The sequence below is a fragment of the Brachyistius frenatus genome, unplaced genomic scaffold (genome assembly GCF_029030835.1).
Source record: "Brachyistius frenatus isolate BFR_SWC_R1_liver_20210118 unplaced genomic scaffold, ASM2903083v1 Contig_56, whole genome shotgun sequence".
Lineage (NCBI taxonomy): Eukaryota > Metazoa > Chordata > Actinopteri > Embiotocidae > Brachyistius > Brachyistius frenatus.
This window is the reverse complement of record NW_027210655.1, coordinates 1,974,973-1,993,523: the sequence shown is the minus strand read 5'-3', so window position 1 is coordinate 1,993,523 and position 18,551 is coordinate 1,974,973. Positions and strand designations below refer to the sequence as shown.

General features: G+C 41.1%; 1 protein-coding gene across 4 annotated transcripts in view; it reads right to left on the bottom strand.

Annotated features, from left to right (window-relative positions):
* Nucleotides 1-2,290: 2,290 nt before the first annotated feature.
* Nucleotides 2,291-18,551, bottom strand: part of lrrc4cb (leucine rich repeat containing 4C, genome duplicate b) — a 42,978-nt gene continuing 26,717 nt past the window's right edge. The window contains exons 1-3 of one of the 4 annotated variants that reach the window (XM_069705441.1): nucleotides 7,545-7,633; nucleotides 5,733-5,813; nucleotides 2,291-5,580 (exon numbers count right to left, since the gene is read on the bottom strand). In XM_069705441.1, the coding sequence (XP_069561542.1) occupies nucleotides 3,658-5,553 (1,896 nt within the window). In that variant the 5' untranslated portion in view covers nucleotides 5,554-5,580; nucleotides 5,733-5,813; nucleotides 7,545-7,633 and the 3' untranslated portion in view covers nucleotides 2,291-3,657. Of the gene's footprint in view, nucleotides 5,581-5,732; nucleotides 5,814-7,544; nucleotides 7,634-9,140; nucleotides 9,193-18,551 lie in introns of those variants that run through there. The other 3 variants (XM_069705442.1, XM_069705439.1, XM_069705438.1) reach the window with 3 other exon arrangements.

The following is an 18,551-nucleotide window of genomic DNA, read 5'->3' as shown; positions in this document are numbered from 1 at the left end:
TCACAATATTTTTGCCGGGCAGCCATCTCATAGGCACTTTGTGAATGAAATGGAGCGATCCCGAAGGCAATTGTGACTGCGAGCCATTTTGTGCTGTTTTGGGGGCAGCGGGGGAAGTCATAATGACAGGCAGTCTGTTCCCTGAATTGAGGTAATTTCTCACGCCAGCCACGATTGTTTCAAGTAGATACTCCGTTTAATTGATTCAACATTAGATGAATTTTGCAAATGTCAGTGAGCTGCGGTGTAAGCTATTAGACTTGCATTTTTCCGACTGCGACAATGTTCTCCGAGGATCTGTGAGATCCTTTATTCACGCCGAGAGAGCGGGAATAGCCTATTGTGTTGTTGGTTAAGAAATTCTCCGATTTGCCGGCATGAATCAAATGATTCTGTCAGACAGATGGAGTGATTCAAATTGGATAAAAGAATCCAACTTCCCACGTATAATGTAGAGAGAGTACTTCCCTTTCCCCTTAAAGAAATCCACATCCCTCCTCTGACCTCACAGAATAAGCTACAGTTGGTTTCTTTCCAGCATATTCTTCTCACTTCAGCGTTCGGGGAGCTGCTTAGCAACCCTTTTAATGTTTGAGTCTTTCTATACACGTTCATGTGCAAATGGGACAGAGATGGCAAAATGGTGACAACATCCTCCGTTAATAAGACGTTCCATAAAATCTTTTGGAAAAAAAGAATCGCAATTTTTATTTGTATTCATGTACAGTATGAACTACAATCTCAGGTATCAATAATTGAACATCATCGTCAGGGAAATTAGTTGGACTCCTTACAAGCACGGTCTCTTGTTTTTTTGTTTTTTTTTCTTGTTTTTGTTTAGCTTTTTTAATCTTTTTTTTTTTTAACAATTGAAGCACATGTAAAATTATGATTTTAAGATATTTTTTTTTTGCATTACGTTTTTGAAAATATTTTTTTTTTGTAGAAATTGAACCATGTGATGATTATTCTCTCCAAAAATGAGAGAGAATTTCCCCACATACAGTAACACCCCCCCTCCCCACCCCATACATGGACAGTTGGCAGAATAACACACAAAAATTTTGATCACCTTGGCTAAGGGTTTTTGCACAAAAAAAAAAAAAAAAAAAAAAAATCAAGCTCACTCTGCTGGTATTTCAAGTCCAACATTCTGCATGTCAGTCATAATTTCATTCTGGCATTCAAACATCTCCTCACGTGAGCCGTCCTGCTAAAGCAAATACCAATACAGAGATATTCCATTCATTCTGAAAAACTCACAAACGTCATCCCCAAATATATATATAAAAAAATCTGTAACCTTTTTTTTTTTTTTTTTTTTTTTTCACTGTAGCCAGCGTCAACATTGAATCATTAAGCCACCAAAAGCATTGAAAAGGAATTGAGCATTGAAAAAAGGAAACGGTGGAAAGGGAACGAATGGTTTACTCATTGACGTTACCACTGGCGGTTACTATTCTTGCCATTAATGCACACTGTAGGGGTTTCTGTTTCTGACACGAGCAGTCTTTATGCATATTTTTGCTTCCGTTATGTTTGTTTACCATCCTGTGGTTATTATAGAAAACCAAAGAATAAATGTAGGAGACTATTTGATCAGAAGTTTATGATTTTGTGTGTGATGGTGCTTTATGCTCACAGTTCAAGCTACAGTCTTCACAGAGATGAAAGTCAACAAGGCAGGTTGAGATGCTCGACGGTTACATTTTTCAAAATTTTAAGTGATTTATTTTCAATAATTCAAACAGAAAGTTGCTCTGCGAAGTGACGAGTGAGTGTGTAGGTCAATTCCCATCAAAACCCATTTGCAAAATATTCATTCCATTATGGCAGCTTTGTCGATAATCAGTTGCATTTGTGAGATCGCCAGTGGGAAATTAAAATACGCTTGTTGCACAGAGACCAAAGTGAAAAGGCATATCTACCTCTTCTTACTTTCTGCACAAGGTCACTGTTTCCATGGCGACAGGCTGATGGCTAGTTTTGCCTCTTTATTCCTTATCTATTTTTCACTCCTCTCATATCTGCAATATCTCTGTTTGAATACCCCTCACGACCATTGTGACCCCCCCCCACCCCTTCCCTCCCTGACAGCTGTTCTTCACTTTTCATTCCCAGCACTCCCCCCTCCCTCCCCTTCCTTGAGCCTCCCTCTTTGAAAGACTAAATGAAAAAGCAGAGCGTAAACAGACTAACAGAGACAATGTTTTGATGGTCTATAAATGATGCAACATCAAAGTGCCCGTGTGTGTGTGTGTGTTTTTCTCAAGCAAAAATGAGACTTAAATATCAAAGGCCGCTACCCCCCCCCCCCCCGTTAGATGTTGGGCACAGTGAGAGTGGAAAAGTCTCATGCTGTTTTCTTATCAGCTTTCCTCTGTTAGTCTGCAAATGAACTGCTGATACAGATTAATGAGCTGTGATCCCATCTTCCCTTATTTTGTTGCAGGTTCCTAGCTGCTTCACTGACTATGTTAGCCCCGTCTGCGTCAGTCTGACAGGGTCACACTACATTACGAAGCGGCCTCATTTGCCTCTTTATCTGTACTAACAGATGGACTATCAGCGCCCGAGCTCATGTGACCCTGGGGTGATGGCAAGGTAACGGGACACTGAGTGGACGTAGATCATTACTGGGTTAACAGGGAGGCTACAGACCACAGCCTTATGCTCCCCTTCATTTTCCAGCGCAATATTCTGCCGTCGTACGGCACATGCCGGCGGATAATGCGGGACAAATGAGACATGGAGGGGTGAAGAACGTGCCTGAGCTGAGTGACGGAGAGACAATCGAAGAAGCAAGAGGACATGGAGGGAAGGAGAGTGGAGAGAAAAGCAGAGAGCGGGTAGAAAGGAAGCAGAAAAATGGGAGAGGATAAGAAGGGGAAAATGTAGTAAAGTTAAAGAGTGTAAATAACAGGTAGGAGGAGGAGTGCATGGGAGCAAGACCTTAATCTTAATTAAAATGAAGGATGTATGGCTGTTGTTTAGGAGCCACAGGGGAGATGAACATTTACTCATTTGGCAGCGTTGCTCCACAGGCATGCTGGTTTCACTGCGATATCATCCAGAGATTGTGTCATTAAATATCTAATTTTGTGTTGAGTGACAGCTTGAATATGATGGTGAGGAAAATAAACCCATTTCATGTGTTGTGTCTCAGAAAATTCCTCCAAATCAGACAAGGAAACCTGACCAATGAGCAAATAAATGCATATAAATGCTGAAGAAATGTCCTTGATCAGGTAAAAATCAACGTCTTAAATGAATGGTATTGCATTAATTTTGGTGTCAGGCCAAAATCTAGAGTGGTTTCAAATGCTGCATTTGATACCTTTCATTTTGTCTTTTAGTAAACCATTCCTTCCCTTGTGCAGTATTACACAGAGAGAGAAATAAAATGAGCTAAAAAGCTATCACAAATTGTTTTTCTTCATTTAGCCACTAGACATATTTTTAATAAATAATCTTTGTTTTTGTAAAGACACTTTTTAAAGTATCATATGTCGTCCCTTTGCCAAATGCTGAATAATTGCTGTAATTGACATCAACTCTGTCGAGTCAACGGCATTTGATTTCTTTTATCTTCACGGTTTGGTCCATTGTACTCCAAGTGTGAAACTGCTGATATGGGATATTTAGTCAAATTTAAGATCAGATTTGGGTTTCTTGTACATTGTCTTTTGAGCAGGCTTGAATCAGTAAAGGTTCCTGTGTGGCTGAGCTGTGTATGGTACTGAGCATAGGACCGTGGTGGTAAGTGCTCTTGTAGGTGTTGTAGTGGTTGTAGTGCTCCAGAGGGGGCAGCGATAGGTGTCTCTCCATAGCTGCGACCCCCGCGAGCTCTTCCTCAACAGTAATGACCTCCATGGAGGAGGCAGGGCCATCGGGGTCCTGCTGGTTATGCTGCTTCCTCATCTTGTAGAAAATAACCAGCAGAACAGCAGCCATAAGCGTGATGGCCACGAAGCAGCCAATGATAATCTTGGTGGTTTTCATCACCTCATCCAGGCCATTGAGGGCTCCCTCTCCATCAGGATCAAGAACTGGAATGGTGTAAGTCCGCTCTGTGGTCCTTGTTGAAACAGGAGTACCTTTTGTTGTCGAGGATGACACCCAGCCAAATGGGGGAAGTGGCGTTTGGCTATCATCCCCCGGGGTCTCAATGGTCTCCACAGTGACTGTGGTAAAATAGGTCACCCCGCTGTTTTCCACGGATGTAACATTAAGCACAGCAGAGGCGGAAATGTTGCCTGCTGTGTTGCTAACCATACAGGTGTAAGTCCCAGTGTCCTGCATTGTGACACTGGTAAAGTTCAGCGTCCCGTCATTGAGTACGGACAAACGCACCTTGTAAGCTCCGTGTGTCACCAACGAGCCGTTTGGTGTAAGCCAGCTGATGGAGGTCAACGAGCTGGTACGACATTTTAGCTCCGCACCCATGCCCTCTGTCACATTCAAGTCACTGGGTGGCTCCACGATAACAGGAACATCACACTGGAAGTAGCTGTGGTCCAGTTCTCCAATGTAGCGACCTTTGAAGACCGAAGGGCTATGGCAACGCGCGCAGCAGCTGGTATTGGCCGGTACCGTTTCCTTTAGCCACCAGCTGAGCCACAGAATATCACAGTTGCAATTCCAAGGGTTGTGATGGAGGTGGACTCGCTCCAGCCGATGCAACGGTGTGAAGAGGTCATGTGGTAGAAAGGTAAGATTGTTGTGAGCCAGGTTGAGCTCCACCAGCGACTGAAGGTCATCGAAGGAATTCCTCTCGATAGTTTGGATCTGGGCGTGCATCATCCACAGCTTCTGGAGGTTCACCAACCCTGTAAATGCGCTGGGCTTGACAACAGCGAGCTGGTTACCTGACATTTCGAGCTCTTCAAGCCTCACCAAAGGTATAATGTTGGGAATCTCTTTGAGGTTGCACATTCCCAGATTCAGGTAGCGCAGATTGCTCAAGTCCTTGAAAGCTCCGTCAGAAATGTAGGAGAGACGTTTGAGCTCACCTAGATCCAGCCTTCGAAGCGAGGGGACCCGGTTGAAGGCATAAGATGGTATACTTTCGATGGGGTTGTTCCTTAGCCACAACTCCTTCAGCTTGGACAAGTACTCAAATGCTCCATTGGGGATTGTCGTGAGCCGATTATCAAAGAGCTCCAATGTGTTGAGACTGGCCAGCCCATTGAAGGCGCCAATTTCAATGCTGCGGATGTGGTTTTTGCTCAGTTGCAGGATCTCCAGATGGCGCAGATGCTTGAAACTGTCCACCTTGATGACCTGAATGAGGTTATCCTGGAGGTTCAGGTAGCGAGTGTTGGTAGAAATGCCATCTGGGACGTCCCGTAGACTGCGGCGGGTGCATATGACCTTGCTGAATTGGTTACTGCAGGAGCACACGGAAGGACAGGTCTGAGCGCGAACCAGCCCAGCCACCACCAGTATCTGAAGGGCCAAAAGCAGCACAAAGAGGGGGTTGGACAGCGCCCCCTTCAGCCTACGACCTCTCATTGTCTGGCGCTGGAGGGAGGAGATCATTGTGTTCAGCATTCATAGTTCATCCGCTGTTTGTGTTCTCTGCAACAAGAAGAAAAAGAGAGAATCGTAATCAGTAAAGTATCAAGGACTACATTGCTGCTGCTGTTATTGTGAGTTATGGGTATCACTGGCAATATATAAGAGCCTTTTAGTGCTGAATTTATTAGTTGGACGACAGAAAATGAACTGACCACGAAAACACATTTCCTCGTTTTAGCTTCTCAATTGAATATCTCTGGGATTTGCACTGTCGGTCGGCTGACAGAAACAATCTGTAGATGTAAGTGGGAAATTAAAACACTTTTTTATTTTTTGGACACTTTAGACAAAATGATTCATCAAAAAAAGATCAACAGACTATGAAATATGCAATACATTTGTACATAACAATGTGCAGAGGAATAATGAAAGAAAAAGAACAAGCTGAAATTAAAAGCTTAAATTAATTGTCAATATATCTCGTTTGTTGTAATATAACAAGCGTCTTCTTTTTTTTTTTGTCAGCTCTCTAGCCCTGGCTTGTCCCAGATTTTCAGACTTCACAGAGGCTGATGCATCTACACAGGAGGCTGGAAATGAAAAATGAGAACTTAGCATCTGCCTCCCCTTGGAGCCGGACCTGTGAATTTCTTGTTAAGCCCTTTACTCGTTGGAATCATGAGTCTGGAATTATTTAATACACAAAGCTTTAGGTCATTAATATTTCAAACGAAGTAGCGCAAACTGTTGGAGTTGTTGGGAATCATTCGTTTCAGGGCAAGACATGGGACTAACACCACCAAAGCGTTACACTCAGTGAATGTGGCTCTGCACCGATACAAACAAATACTGCCTGATTACCCATGAAAAAATTGACACAGATTATGTGTCTATGCTAATAACAATGCAAAAATCAATGCAACCGGTGAAATGCAGCCAATGAAAGTCCAGCTGTTCTTGGCTGAAATTGTACCATGACTATTATCTGGAGCACAATACAAAAAAAAAAACATATCTACAAAGGCCCAGTTAAATGATATCCAGTGACAAAACAATGAAGTTTGATAAATCTTTGCTTAAATATTCTGTAGACTGTCTATTGCCTTTGAAATATATCATCTGATTAATCTTCCAGGGATTTCAAAACCAACATCTTTCATTGATTCACGATTCATTTTCTTTTTTACTCAAAGCAATATCGCAGTGCTGTTTACTTTTCATTACGATCCAATTTATCACCACACCAAAATATCTCCGTTCATGAGTGTGAAGAGGTCTAATTCTGCCCTCGCGTGACTATGGCAGAATTTATTATCGCTCAAATCAAGTGACTAACAAGAAACTCGTTACTCCCTTATCTTAGATTAGATTAAATTAGATTAGATTAGATTAGTCCATTCAGCCAACATGTCGAAGAATATGCCCGAGTATGCTGGAGATAAAAATAGACCGAGAGACTCATACACATAGACTACAGACACTGCAGTGTTTATGTGTTGCCATCACCCGTCATTTTTGTCTGCCCCTAAAGATGCTAACCTACGAATAAATCAATACATGCAGTACAACAAACATCATATACGAGGTGAAAGTGTAAAATCTTGACGGCATTGTGTCAAGCTGTGCTGTTAAGTGATACAGACACACATTCTTCAGTACAGTTAATACCTTTGCCAAGAGCAGAGCACTCTTGCCTATTGCAAAAAACATTAACCTTGCCTACAGGGTCCTTAGATTTAAGTATTCTCCTCGTCTCTCTTTCCAGCTCTTACAACTGAGGTTATCTGTTAATCGTCTCTTTCCGTCAACCCACAAGCAAGGGGGAACAAGTATAGTATGACAGGTGTTTTCTAAACTGTAAAAATTGTTAAGTGAAGTGGAAATGTTCTCCGGTGAGGATGAGCGGTTTACTTAATCAGAAGAAATGAGTCTACGTGTGGCTTTTTCTTTTTCTTTTTTCCTTTTTCTGCACCAGCCGGGCTGCCGCGGCCGTGGTGATGCGACGTGGCTGCGGAGAGACAAACCTCTGCTGGGGAACCAGATCGAATAAGACCTCCCACTGGCAGGAGCTCATTTTGTCTGGCTGGGAATTACAACAACCTTCCGCTGCCACCTAACAGGAGAAAATGTCAAACAAGGCAAACACACTGATAGTGATTATCCGCCGTCAATAAAACACATCAGTCTACATTTCCACTCGAATTTTCTTGATATAACGAGCATGTCGATGTCCTACTCCTGGAGTGATCCTAGCGCTGGCCACATGCCTTCTTCGTGCAGCATTTGATCTCAATACACGTTATCATCACAGAATGCTTCATTTCATAAAGGAATGGCACATATATTGCAGGAGGGAAAAAAAAAAAAAAAAAAGGCTTCAATCCGTCCTGCTTTTGTTGGTGCAACACTGCATGGATTAATTTCATCTTTGCACGCTCAACATGTATTCAGCGCCACTGAAAGCAGTAGCTGCTTACATCTAAAATCCTGCCAGCGACATAAAAACACACCCACCCTTACTTTTTCTGCCTCTGCACCAGCAGCCACTGGCATTACGTCTGACACCACTGTGATTTGCCAAACTCATTTGTTACGAGTTTTGTTGGGAAAGTGCGAGGGGTAACATATGTCTCCGTCAAGGTGCATATAGCAAGGCGACCGTAACGTGGAACATTTACATTACGACGTCGGATGTGTGGAGCATTTCAAGAAACAAAATTTCACTTCAGCTCGCAAAATGTGTCAACTTGGATGTCCCCACGCACCGGGGAAGCAAGCTCGGCACGAATGCCGAGATTAACTAAATGTCTTCCTATCAAGAAATAAAGAAACACATTGAAAAAAAAAAAAATAATCTGTGTTGTAGTCTCCTGGTATGAATATGAGAAGAAAAAAAATCTGACAAACTGACAAAAGATAATAAATCTTTGAGGATGAAATGTAACAAGGAATGTTACATTATGGAACAACTTTCATTTTGATGTTGCATTTTGAGTTTGATATTTCTCTTGGCTTGTTGACATATTTAGCATTTCCCTTTACACTTCTAAAGGGGGAATTTGCATTGTTTGATAGTATTGTTACGACAAAGTGATTAAAAAATAAACGTCTGAATTTGCATTTACAGCATCCGAACAACAACAAAAAGTCACATGCCCACAAGCTAAGGTGTTTGTCACAAGATTATAACGCTGATGTTAACACCCGGCATTAAAAGTACTCACCTTCTACGTCGTATACACTATAAATGTCATATTCCTACATTAAATGTAATGATATAATATCTAAAGTCACTGGAGTGAACAATAAACAATAGTTGCATGAGTACATTATTTACCTAGTGTAGTGTGTGGGAGGAGAGAAAGCATCTAAACAAAGGCACATTGCTTATTAGGCAGATATTCATCAGCCATTTACAGTTGATCCCGTGAGTGGGAGATTGATAAGAGTGGCTAAAATATGAAGTGACATGAAATCTGGGAAGTCTGTCATCATATTGGAGGAAGAGGCCCCGTGGCCGCCTGATGCACTGATTAGAATTTTTTTTTTTTGCCAACGCATTCAACGCATTACCGATTCATTACATTTGCATACGTTTGTTGCATGTCTTGTTTTTATACCTCGTTCGTGCTGATGTTGTAACCTCACAGGCCATCTGGGTCTTAACAAGATCTGGGGAACACAGATGGAGAACAGGTTTGTTGTATCAGTGTTTGAAATTATCATAAATCTCTGAGTTCTAATAAATATATTAGCATAGATACCTAACAAACAATGTAACGTAACAAGCCTGCGGATATTCTAAACTTTTCTTATTTTCGACAACAGCACTAGTACATCTGTGACACTAAGCTCGAAGCCCATTTGATGTAAACCGGCAAGAAGCACAAATACATAATTCCTTTCTTTTTTTTTTTTTATCTTGTTTTAGCAAACCTTACTCGAGCAGGAAGTGGTTGGATTTGTTGGAACTACACACTCACTACTTCTTTATAAGATTAAATCAAGTGTTGGTGTGTTTTTATTTTATGGCATTGGCAGAAAAGTAAACATAAATATAGAGAACCGACAGCTTTATCCTCAAAAAAAATTCAACAAAAATGAAAAACTAAATCTGCAAATCAGTTAATCATCAATTATTTTGCCCAACTGATTCATTATTTTACTCATTTTTAAAAGTAAGAATGCCAAACATTTCCCTGGTGCCAACTTTTCAAAAGTCTTTCGTGATGGTGAAAACATCTTTGGATTTTGGACAGTTGCTAACATACAGGAAGCGAAATGACTGCATCGCTTTTACCTGCAAAAAGTTAAAATGAGCATTTTTGACCACTTTGTGATTTTTGTTTTTTTTTGGTAGCTGAAACCATCAACTGATTTGTCATTATAATGATTTTCAGCTTATTTGAGCTTTAAAAAAAAAAAAAAAAAAAATTGATTGCAGCGCTACAATAAATTGTTGAAGATCAGACGCGCTGATTTAATCTTCCATTTGTGTTACATTTCGACAAATGCCACACGTGGCCCGCTGTGAGTGATGGACTTTGCTGTTTTTCCTTGCCATCCCATATGGTAATAAAGAAAATAAAAGATGATACAAAAACTACTCTTATAATTGGTTCAATAAAACACAACAGCTGCACAGCTGTAATAAAATCAGAAGACAGTGTGTACTGTGGTTTAAAAGCCTGCGACTGCGTGCATCTTTATGTCTGTAGTGTTGTTCTGCTGCTCAGTTGTTAACATTAGTAGCCCACGTGTATTAACATCCCGATGATAATTACTTGCTTTGGTAAGTGGGTAATTTGATATTGTGACTGTGACCATGTTTAGTTGCTCCATTTGTTAATGAGAGGACCAGACTTTTAAATCCATCACTATGAAAACATCTCCCTTTGCTGCAGTGTGTTTGCATGCTTGTCTGTGGGTCCCAACGGGGGTACATTGTGTGTGTGTGTGTGTGTGTGTGGGTGGGGGGCTTTAAAATCTGGCGCCGAGGGGGGGAGGGTCATAACCAGTTGCCATCACAGACAGGCAGACAGGAAGTGCTTCACTCTTCAGTTCTGCTCCACCTCAGAAAAGAGAAGAAAAAAAAAAAAAGCAATTGCACAGCTGCTGTGTCTTGGCCTCGGTACTCAGTGCTGGTGTTGGGGAAATAAATCTACAGTCAGAGGCTGTTGGGTGCTGCTGACGTATCAGCTACACTCTATTCTTTTAACATCAATGGAAATGCTAGCCCTTTTGTGTATATATATATATATATATATATATATATATATATATATATACACACACACACACACACTTTTTAAGGTCATATATAATTTTCAGAATTTTTACTGGCTTGCTGCAGCCATTTTTTTTTTTTTTTTTTTTAAACCCGCTGTCTGTTCCTGGAAGTAGGGTAGCTTCTGGTTGTTCACACTCTTGGCCTTGCTGCAGCTGTCATTGCGTGGTTTAGCGTCATGTTTACAGCGGTTGTGGCATCGTCACATCTGTCTTTTCTCTAGCTGTTTAAGCCCGATACAATTTTTATGCGCCTTCATCGTTTGACTCGGTCGGGTCTGCTGTTGAAGGAGCGTTGGTAAGAGAAGGACTTTCCGCACTTGACACGTTCAGTAGAGTGCTTTAAAAAAAAAAAAAAAAAATAAAGGAGGGGGGGGGGGTCTTTGCTCTGTCTCCTCTGTGATTAGAAATACAGTGATGTGAAAAAGTGTTTGCCCCCTTCCTGATTTCTTGTTTTTTTTGCATGTTTGTCACACTTAAATGTTTCAGACCATCAAACAAATTTAAATATTAGTCAAAGATAACACAAGTAAACACAAAACGCAGTTTTTAAATGAAGGTTTTTATTATTAAGGGAGAAAATAAATCCAAACCCACATGGCCCTGTGTGAAAAAGTGCTTGTCCCCTAAACCTAATAACTGGTTGGGCCACCCTTAGCAGCAACAACTGCAATCAAGCGTTTGCGATAACTTGCAAGGTAGGTGGGTATTTACTTTATTAATCCCTGAGGGGAATTTTTTTTTTTTTTTAATGCAATGAGTTTTTTTGCAATGAGTCTTTTACAGCTGTGGAGGAGTTTTGGCCGACTCATCTTTACAGAGTTGTTGTAATCCAGCCACATTGGAGGGTTTTCCAGCACGAACTGCCTTTTTAAGGTCATGCCACAGCATCTCAATAGGATTCAGGTCAGGACTTTGACTGGGCCACTCCAAAGTCTTCATTTTGTTTTTCTTCATCCATTCAGAGGTGGACTTGCTGGTGTGTTTTGGATCATCGTCCTGCTGCAGAACCCAAGTTGGCTTCAGCTTGAGGTCACGAACAGACGGCCGGACGTTCTCCTTCAGGATTTGTTGGTAGACAGTAGAATTCATGGTTCCATTTATCACAGCAAGTCTTCCAGGTCCTGAAGCAGCAAAACAGCTCCAGACCATCACACTACCACCGCCATATTTTACTGTTGGTGTGATGTTCTTGTTCTGAAATGCGGTGTTACTTTTACGCCAGATGTAATGGGACACACACCTTCCAAAAAGTTCAACTTTTGTCTCGTCGGTCCACAGAGTATTTTCCCAAAAGTTTTGGGGATCATCAAGATGTTTTCTGGCAAAAATGAGACGAGCCTTAATGTTCTTTTTGCTCAGCGGTGGTTTTGGTCTTGGAACTCTGCCATGCAGCCATTTTAGCCGAGTCTCTTTCTTATGGTGGAGTCATGAACACTGACCTGAACTGAGACAAGTGAGGCCTGCAGTTCTCTGGATGTTGTTGTGGGGTCTTTTGTGACCTCTTGGATGAGTCGTTGCGGCGCTCTTGGGGTAATTTTGGTCGGCCGGCCGCTCCTGGGAAGGTTCACCGCTGTTCCATGTTTTCTCCATTTGTGGATAATGGCTCTCACTGTGGTTCGCTGGAGTCCCAAAGCTTTAGAAATGGCTTTAGAACCTTTTCCAGACTGATAGATCTCAATTACTTTCTTTCTCATTTGTTCCTGAATTCCTTTGGATCTCGGCATGATGTCTAGCTTTTGAGGATCTTTTGGTCTACTTCACTTTGTCAGGCAGGTCCTATTTAAATGATTTGTTGATTGAGAACAGGTGTGGCAGTAATCAGGCCTGGGTGTGGCTAGAGAAATTGAACTCAGGTGCGATAAACCACAGTTAAGTTATGTTTTAACAGGAGGCGGCAAACACTTTTTCACACAGGGACATGTGGGTTTGGATTTTTTTTCTCCCTTAATAATAAAAACCTTCATTTAAAAACTGCATTTTGTGTTTACTTGTGTTATCTTTGACTAATATTTACATTTGTTTGATGATCTGAAACATTTAAGTGTGACAGACATGCAAAAAAAAATTGGAAATCAGGAAGGGGGCAAACACTTTTTCACACCACTGTACAGGCATGATGCAAATGATCATTTTTTTTGGTGTTTATTTCTTTAGCTAGCACCCTTTGTGAAAACACTTTTAATTAGTGGGATGGCCCGGAGAGGAATGGAGAAATCATCATTTCATTTCTGAATTAAACCCAATGTAAATCATTTCTGCGCAGCTGAAAGCAGACATAATGTATTTCATTTTCAAGGTGATGAAAGTAACATGAGCGTCCTGACAAAATAGCTGAAGTACAACTTTGTGGAGCCACGATATTTCATTTTTAGTGGACTCGAGGTAACATCAACCTGATTGCTTCGGATATACAATCCGTGTCACATAATGTAACGTCTTGTTGGAAGACAATTTTGAGTCACGGATTCGGGGGAAAAAAAGCTAGTAGGTTGCACCACATATTTTATCTCATCTGTGTGGAGATAAAGTACTTTGTGAATGGATGGCTGCCAAGGGCGTTAGTGGAAAGGTGGAGTGGCTCTATACAGCCATAGGGTGCACGGTGCTATGACAACTTCAGGGACACTCCAGATTTATTTAAACTAAAGGCTTTCACAGAAGCGCCATCGACTCCTTTTTCATTTTGAAGCTGCATTGACTGATTTTAGCCTTGAAGGAGGAAAAAAAACAAAAAACAAACTTGCAATTGTGTTGATTTAACCATAGAGTAAATAGGAGGGCACGAAATACAGTCATGAAAACATATGGCACAGCAGTGTTACTGAAAATGCTGTATGAACTGTTGATCAAATCCCTTCTGTATTGCACATATTGTAGTCTATTTATTTGTTATTAATATTGAGTCTCAGTTTTTAAGCTTTATGGTGAGATTGGTGTTCATGTTAAATAATTTGCACAACCCCACATAGGTGTATGGATCATAGATATGGTGCGTTTATTTATATATATAAAAGCCATCTGTCCACTTTCAATACCCACTTATCCTGTGCAGAAGGACGCTCTATATAAATACGCTAATTTATTAACAAATGTGATGCCACTGTTCTGCTAAAAATGTAGGCAACAAACTAGCAAAACAAGCTTAATTTGCTTCGTACCGAAAACCAGAACAGACATTAATCTGAGGCTCTTTATCAAGAGAGAAGGGGTGGAGCAGTTGACCCCATGACCCGAGTTTAACCTCGTCCCCTCGGGGCAGCAGCGCTCCCAGATGGCACCATCATATTATTGAAAACCATCACGTATCGAGATGACCAAGCTCATTTTCTCCAGTCTGTGATGGCAGAGATTAAATTAAAAGAAAGGCCAAAATTGAGAGCAATCAAACTGCCATCTGGAATTATGATTAGACGGACAATCGCTGTGAGGACAAAACCTATAGACACTTTTTAATTTGCTATCAGGCAATACGCGATGATAATATATGTCTGAAACAGGACAGAAGACATTTTTTTTCATCCATCTCTTGTTTTCTGGTGAGAAATGCGATATAATTATCAGCCTAACAGCCACTTTGCCCTATAGACAGATGATGGCTATGTATGAGTCCAGGTTTATGTGAACACCACTGTTACATTATTACACTCTTTCTTAAATGAATGTCTGTCAATTCACTAGCTATTGCCAAATAAGGGAGAAAAAAAAAAACCTGAACTACTACCGAAAAATGCCTGGTCATTCTGTACCAAACTTCGCTACCATGGCTTCGTCCACACTGATATGTTTTCTTTTTTAAATACACAACTTTTGCTGCGTTTACGCAGGAGTATATTTCATCAGCATCAGTGAGCCACGGCCTTTACCACACCACACATTGACTCTACTTGAGCGGCCAGCCCTCGTAGATGAAATGACTCGGTTTCAACTCCCGAGACGGTAAATTGTCCAGCGGTAACTTGCATATTTAGGGGACATCTGTTAATTGTAACGACAGAAAACAAGTTGGGTTATATTATCTCTCCCCTGAAACTGCACGGATATAAAAAAAAAAATTGTAACATGAGATGTAATGTAATTTCTCTTTTGTTAAAATGGATTTCATTAAAACAAAAACAAAAAAGTATTGTTCAGGAACTGGTATCAAAGTACCGATATTTAAAATGTTTTAACAATACCCAGCTTTGCTAAGTGACTGCCTTCACACAGGCGACACTTTGGATGTCCAGGTAGTGATGTCCAAATGCTGCAATTACCACTTATCACCAGAGGTGCTGCCAAAAAGAATGAAACAGATTTTTTGGGGGATTGTTACGTTACATGATTTCAAAATTACCTTGATATGTAGGAAAAGCAATTTTTTAAAACACTGGAAAATGACTGTGTAAGAACGTCTAGAGATTTAAGTAGAAAAGCCCCCACCCCCAAAAACAAAAAAAAGCCTTGCGACTCTTTCACTCGAACATCACAATGATGATATGTGAAATTCCAGGCATGTATGATACGGACACATAACACCGATTTATATCAGTAGGTGTATCTTGTTTCTGTAAGTAAACCTGAACGCAACAGTTATTCAGGTAATCATACTTGCATTACCTCTTGTGTTATAGTGTTAAGCAGCATCTCATTACAGACCGCAGTACCTGTATGGTATTTGACGTGCCTTAATTTCAGGTAAGTAGTGGAAAGCCGCTGCTATCATATGCCAATGCGGGGAAGACGGAGAGCGACAGGGTGAAGAGGCACCTTTCAAGTGAAAATTCAATTCCTGTTCACGTATTACCTTATGCTGCCTCCATTATGATAATTGCATGGGCTAAATAATCTGTAGGGACCTCCATGTTCAAATGCACTCTGCCAAGGCTCTGTCTGGTCTCTGCAAAGGGATTAAGATAGGATGCCCTGGGTGGCAGACGGGACTGAATGCGAGGGCGCTCTTAGTATTCGTGTCACTTGTCTAGCCCGCCAATCTGCTCCCATGACTGCGCCTCGAAAAAGAGATCTGCAGGTTCGGCCAACTGTAGGTGGAAGGGCATCGCGGCAGAGTCGAGGCTGATTGAACTAAGTGAAAACATGGCACAGTGAAGGATGGTGGTATGACTCAGGCAGCGGAGACCATCTTGGTAATTGGCTGCACACATATGGACTGACTCTCACTAGGAGATAACAGTTTGGTTTTGGTGAACAGAAAACTGTGGAAAGGTCAGTAGCGGTCTGAGTTAGGTTGGTGAGCCTCCTTAAAAGTCGATGAGTGGAACCCTTCAAGATTCTTCAAGTGGAGAAGTCATTCAGTCTTGTTTTTGTTTTTCTTATTACAAACATTGGACCTCTCACTTTCCTCCAGAGGCAGGAGAAGAGTTAGGTACTGGAGGCGAGCAGGGTGAAGCCGCCGTAGTGCGCTTAGTTTAAGTATCCGAGTGGCAGGTTAGGACCAGGTGTCATCGGACCCCACGCCAGCTTCACTGTGCACCCTAATTAGGCGTCGACTGATATGTTTTTTTTAAGGGCCGATACCGATTATTGGTAATGAAGGGGACCGATAAACTGATATTTGGAATCGATATACAGTCGCAGTAAAAATGAAAATCTTTGTGTCCAAATTTTGAATTGGGAATGGAATTGATTGGCCATTACTCATGAGGTGTAACCAAGGAGATAAAGCTGTGGGCGGAACATTGCTCAACACTACAGAGTGGTGACGGCAGACTGAGAAAAACATGCATCAGAGCAACTGAGGTCAAGCAGCGCATTTTTTCATGAATTCCTTTTATTGCCGATTGAATTGAAAATATACCGATAAGCATAAAAATGTTAAAAAAAAATCGTCCAGGACAGTAATCGGTCGACCTCTAACCCTAACATCTCGGAAGTAATATGGGGGGATACACGGTGGTCCGGTTGGGAGCAAGGCCCGGACTTGATGGTGTATTTGCCGAAAACAGACAAAGCAATATGGAGACAAAGGACTGTGCGCTGAGGATTTTCTGATCGCTAGATACTCTAAAAAAAGAAACAGTAATGAATCGTCAAATCTTTGTATTTAATATCCAAATCCGATTCGCATGACACATTTCTGAGTGAGGTAGAGCCGCAGAGTACACGGCCAGCACCATTGCCTGAATAATAAACTGTCGTCTTGCAGTAGTTGGACAGATCACCACTCTATCAGGGGATTTCTGATTGGTGAGGTAGCAGGTCAAATATGCAGCTGAGGACCAATGTTGGACTCCCAGCAAAAGAATTCTGAATTAACTTGTAACACGTATTTTGTATGAAAGATGAATTATTCAATATTTACTTAAAAAAGGTTCCACATCACAGTGATGCCCTTGTTACATTTTATGCTTCATTAGCGGAACTTGGCGGTTTCCAAATGTGTTAACGACATAGTGAATGGGATTTCTTTCAGGTTCATAAGCTGCAGAAAAATGGGCAAGGAAAGTGTGTTCTAATGATATGAAACTGTAAATTTAAAATGTTCATGGCCAAGGGTAGATACGACTTTAACGATGAGATTTTTCTACCTTACTGTTGCAAATCGCCTGCGCAGTGGTATTCAATGGTTATGCGTCCAAAAGGCCAAAAATGCTGGCGTTCATTGTTAGTGTGGAGGAAGACAACAGTGTTGCATTAAAAATGACACAATAGCAATGTAGCTTCCGTGGCCGGTCTTGGCAGGTTGCCACTCCCTCCAAAATGCAGAGTGCTTGAAGGGATTAGTTCACTGAAGTGTCCTCTGTTCAGTCACAGCTATTTGCCAATGAATTCCGGCCATTCTAGTTTGCAAATTGACTGAATAGCAGAAGTTGCAGGCAGTTCTCTCTGGAGCTTTTGTGTTCACATCGGGGTGACAGGATACTGACAACAGATGACACCATACTAGTGCGGTCTTTTGTTCTTTTGTTCTCAAGATTGCTGCCCACCAGTGTGTCATTGTCTCTCATTGGAAATCTTTTTTTCTGGATCCTGCCCCATGTCTGTCGGATATGTGAGAAGTCATTCGCAAGTCTCTAACAAGTGCAATGCTGCGACCATTCGCATATCCCTATGCTGCTGCACAGTTGCTTTGAAGGAATGGTGTCCATAAGGTCTCGGGAAAATTTGCCTGAAACAGATTACAGCTCATGTGTGAACTTAAATGATAATTTGGTTACATTCATGATGTATAATTATGGTGGTCTAAATTGCATTTGTATTGTTTTTTTTATTTACAAAATAAAATACCTTTTAGCTGGGTGTAGCGTTAGCATTAGGAGACAGTAAAGATTTTTTTTAAATCTGAACAGTTTGGCTTCAAAGGGCGTATATTATAGCAACACCCTCTTTTAGTAAAGAAGAATTACAATTTTGTTCAGGTTTACTTCAGTTTTGTTGGGTTGATCAAAATAAAACTATCAAATCAATACATCCAAACAGGTAAAGGAAGTCTAAAAAGATGCCGCTGAATATTGTGTACACCTTTCTCCCAACTATACATTATTATTACTCCCAATCCAAAATGTAGAAAAACCCCATTAGACCGCTATACATTTTTAGCTAAATTTGGTAGGGACGGGTCATGATTTTCCTATTTTTGAAAAGCCATTAAAATGATAAAAATGTAATAGTTTATGTGACTATTGTTGTGTCTTATTTCCCCTGTTTTTTTTTTTTTTTTGACCAATGCCTTGTAGTAATGCGTAACTACTGCCAGAAGGTGGTGGTAATGCACCTTAAAGCTTTTTGCCAACTGCAAAAGAAGG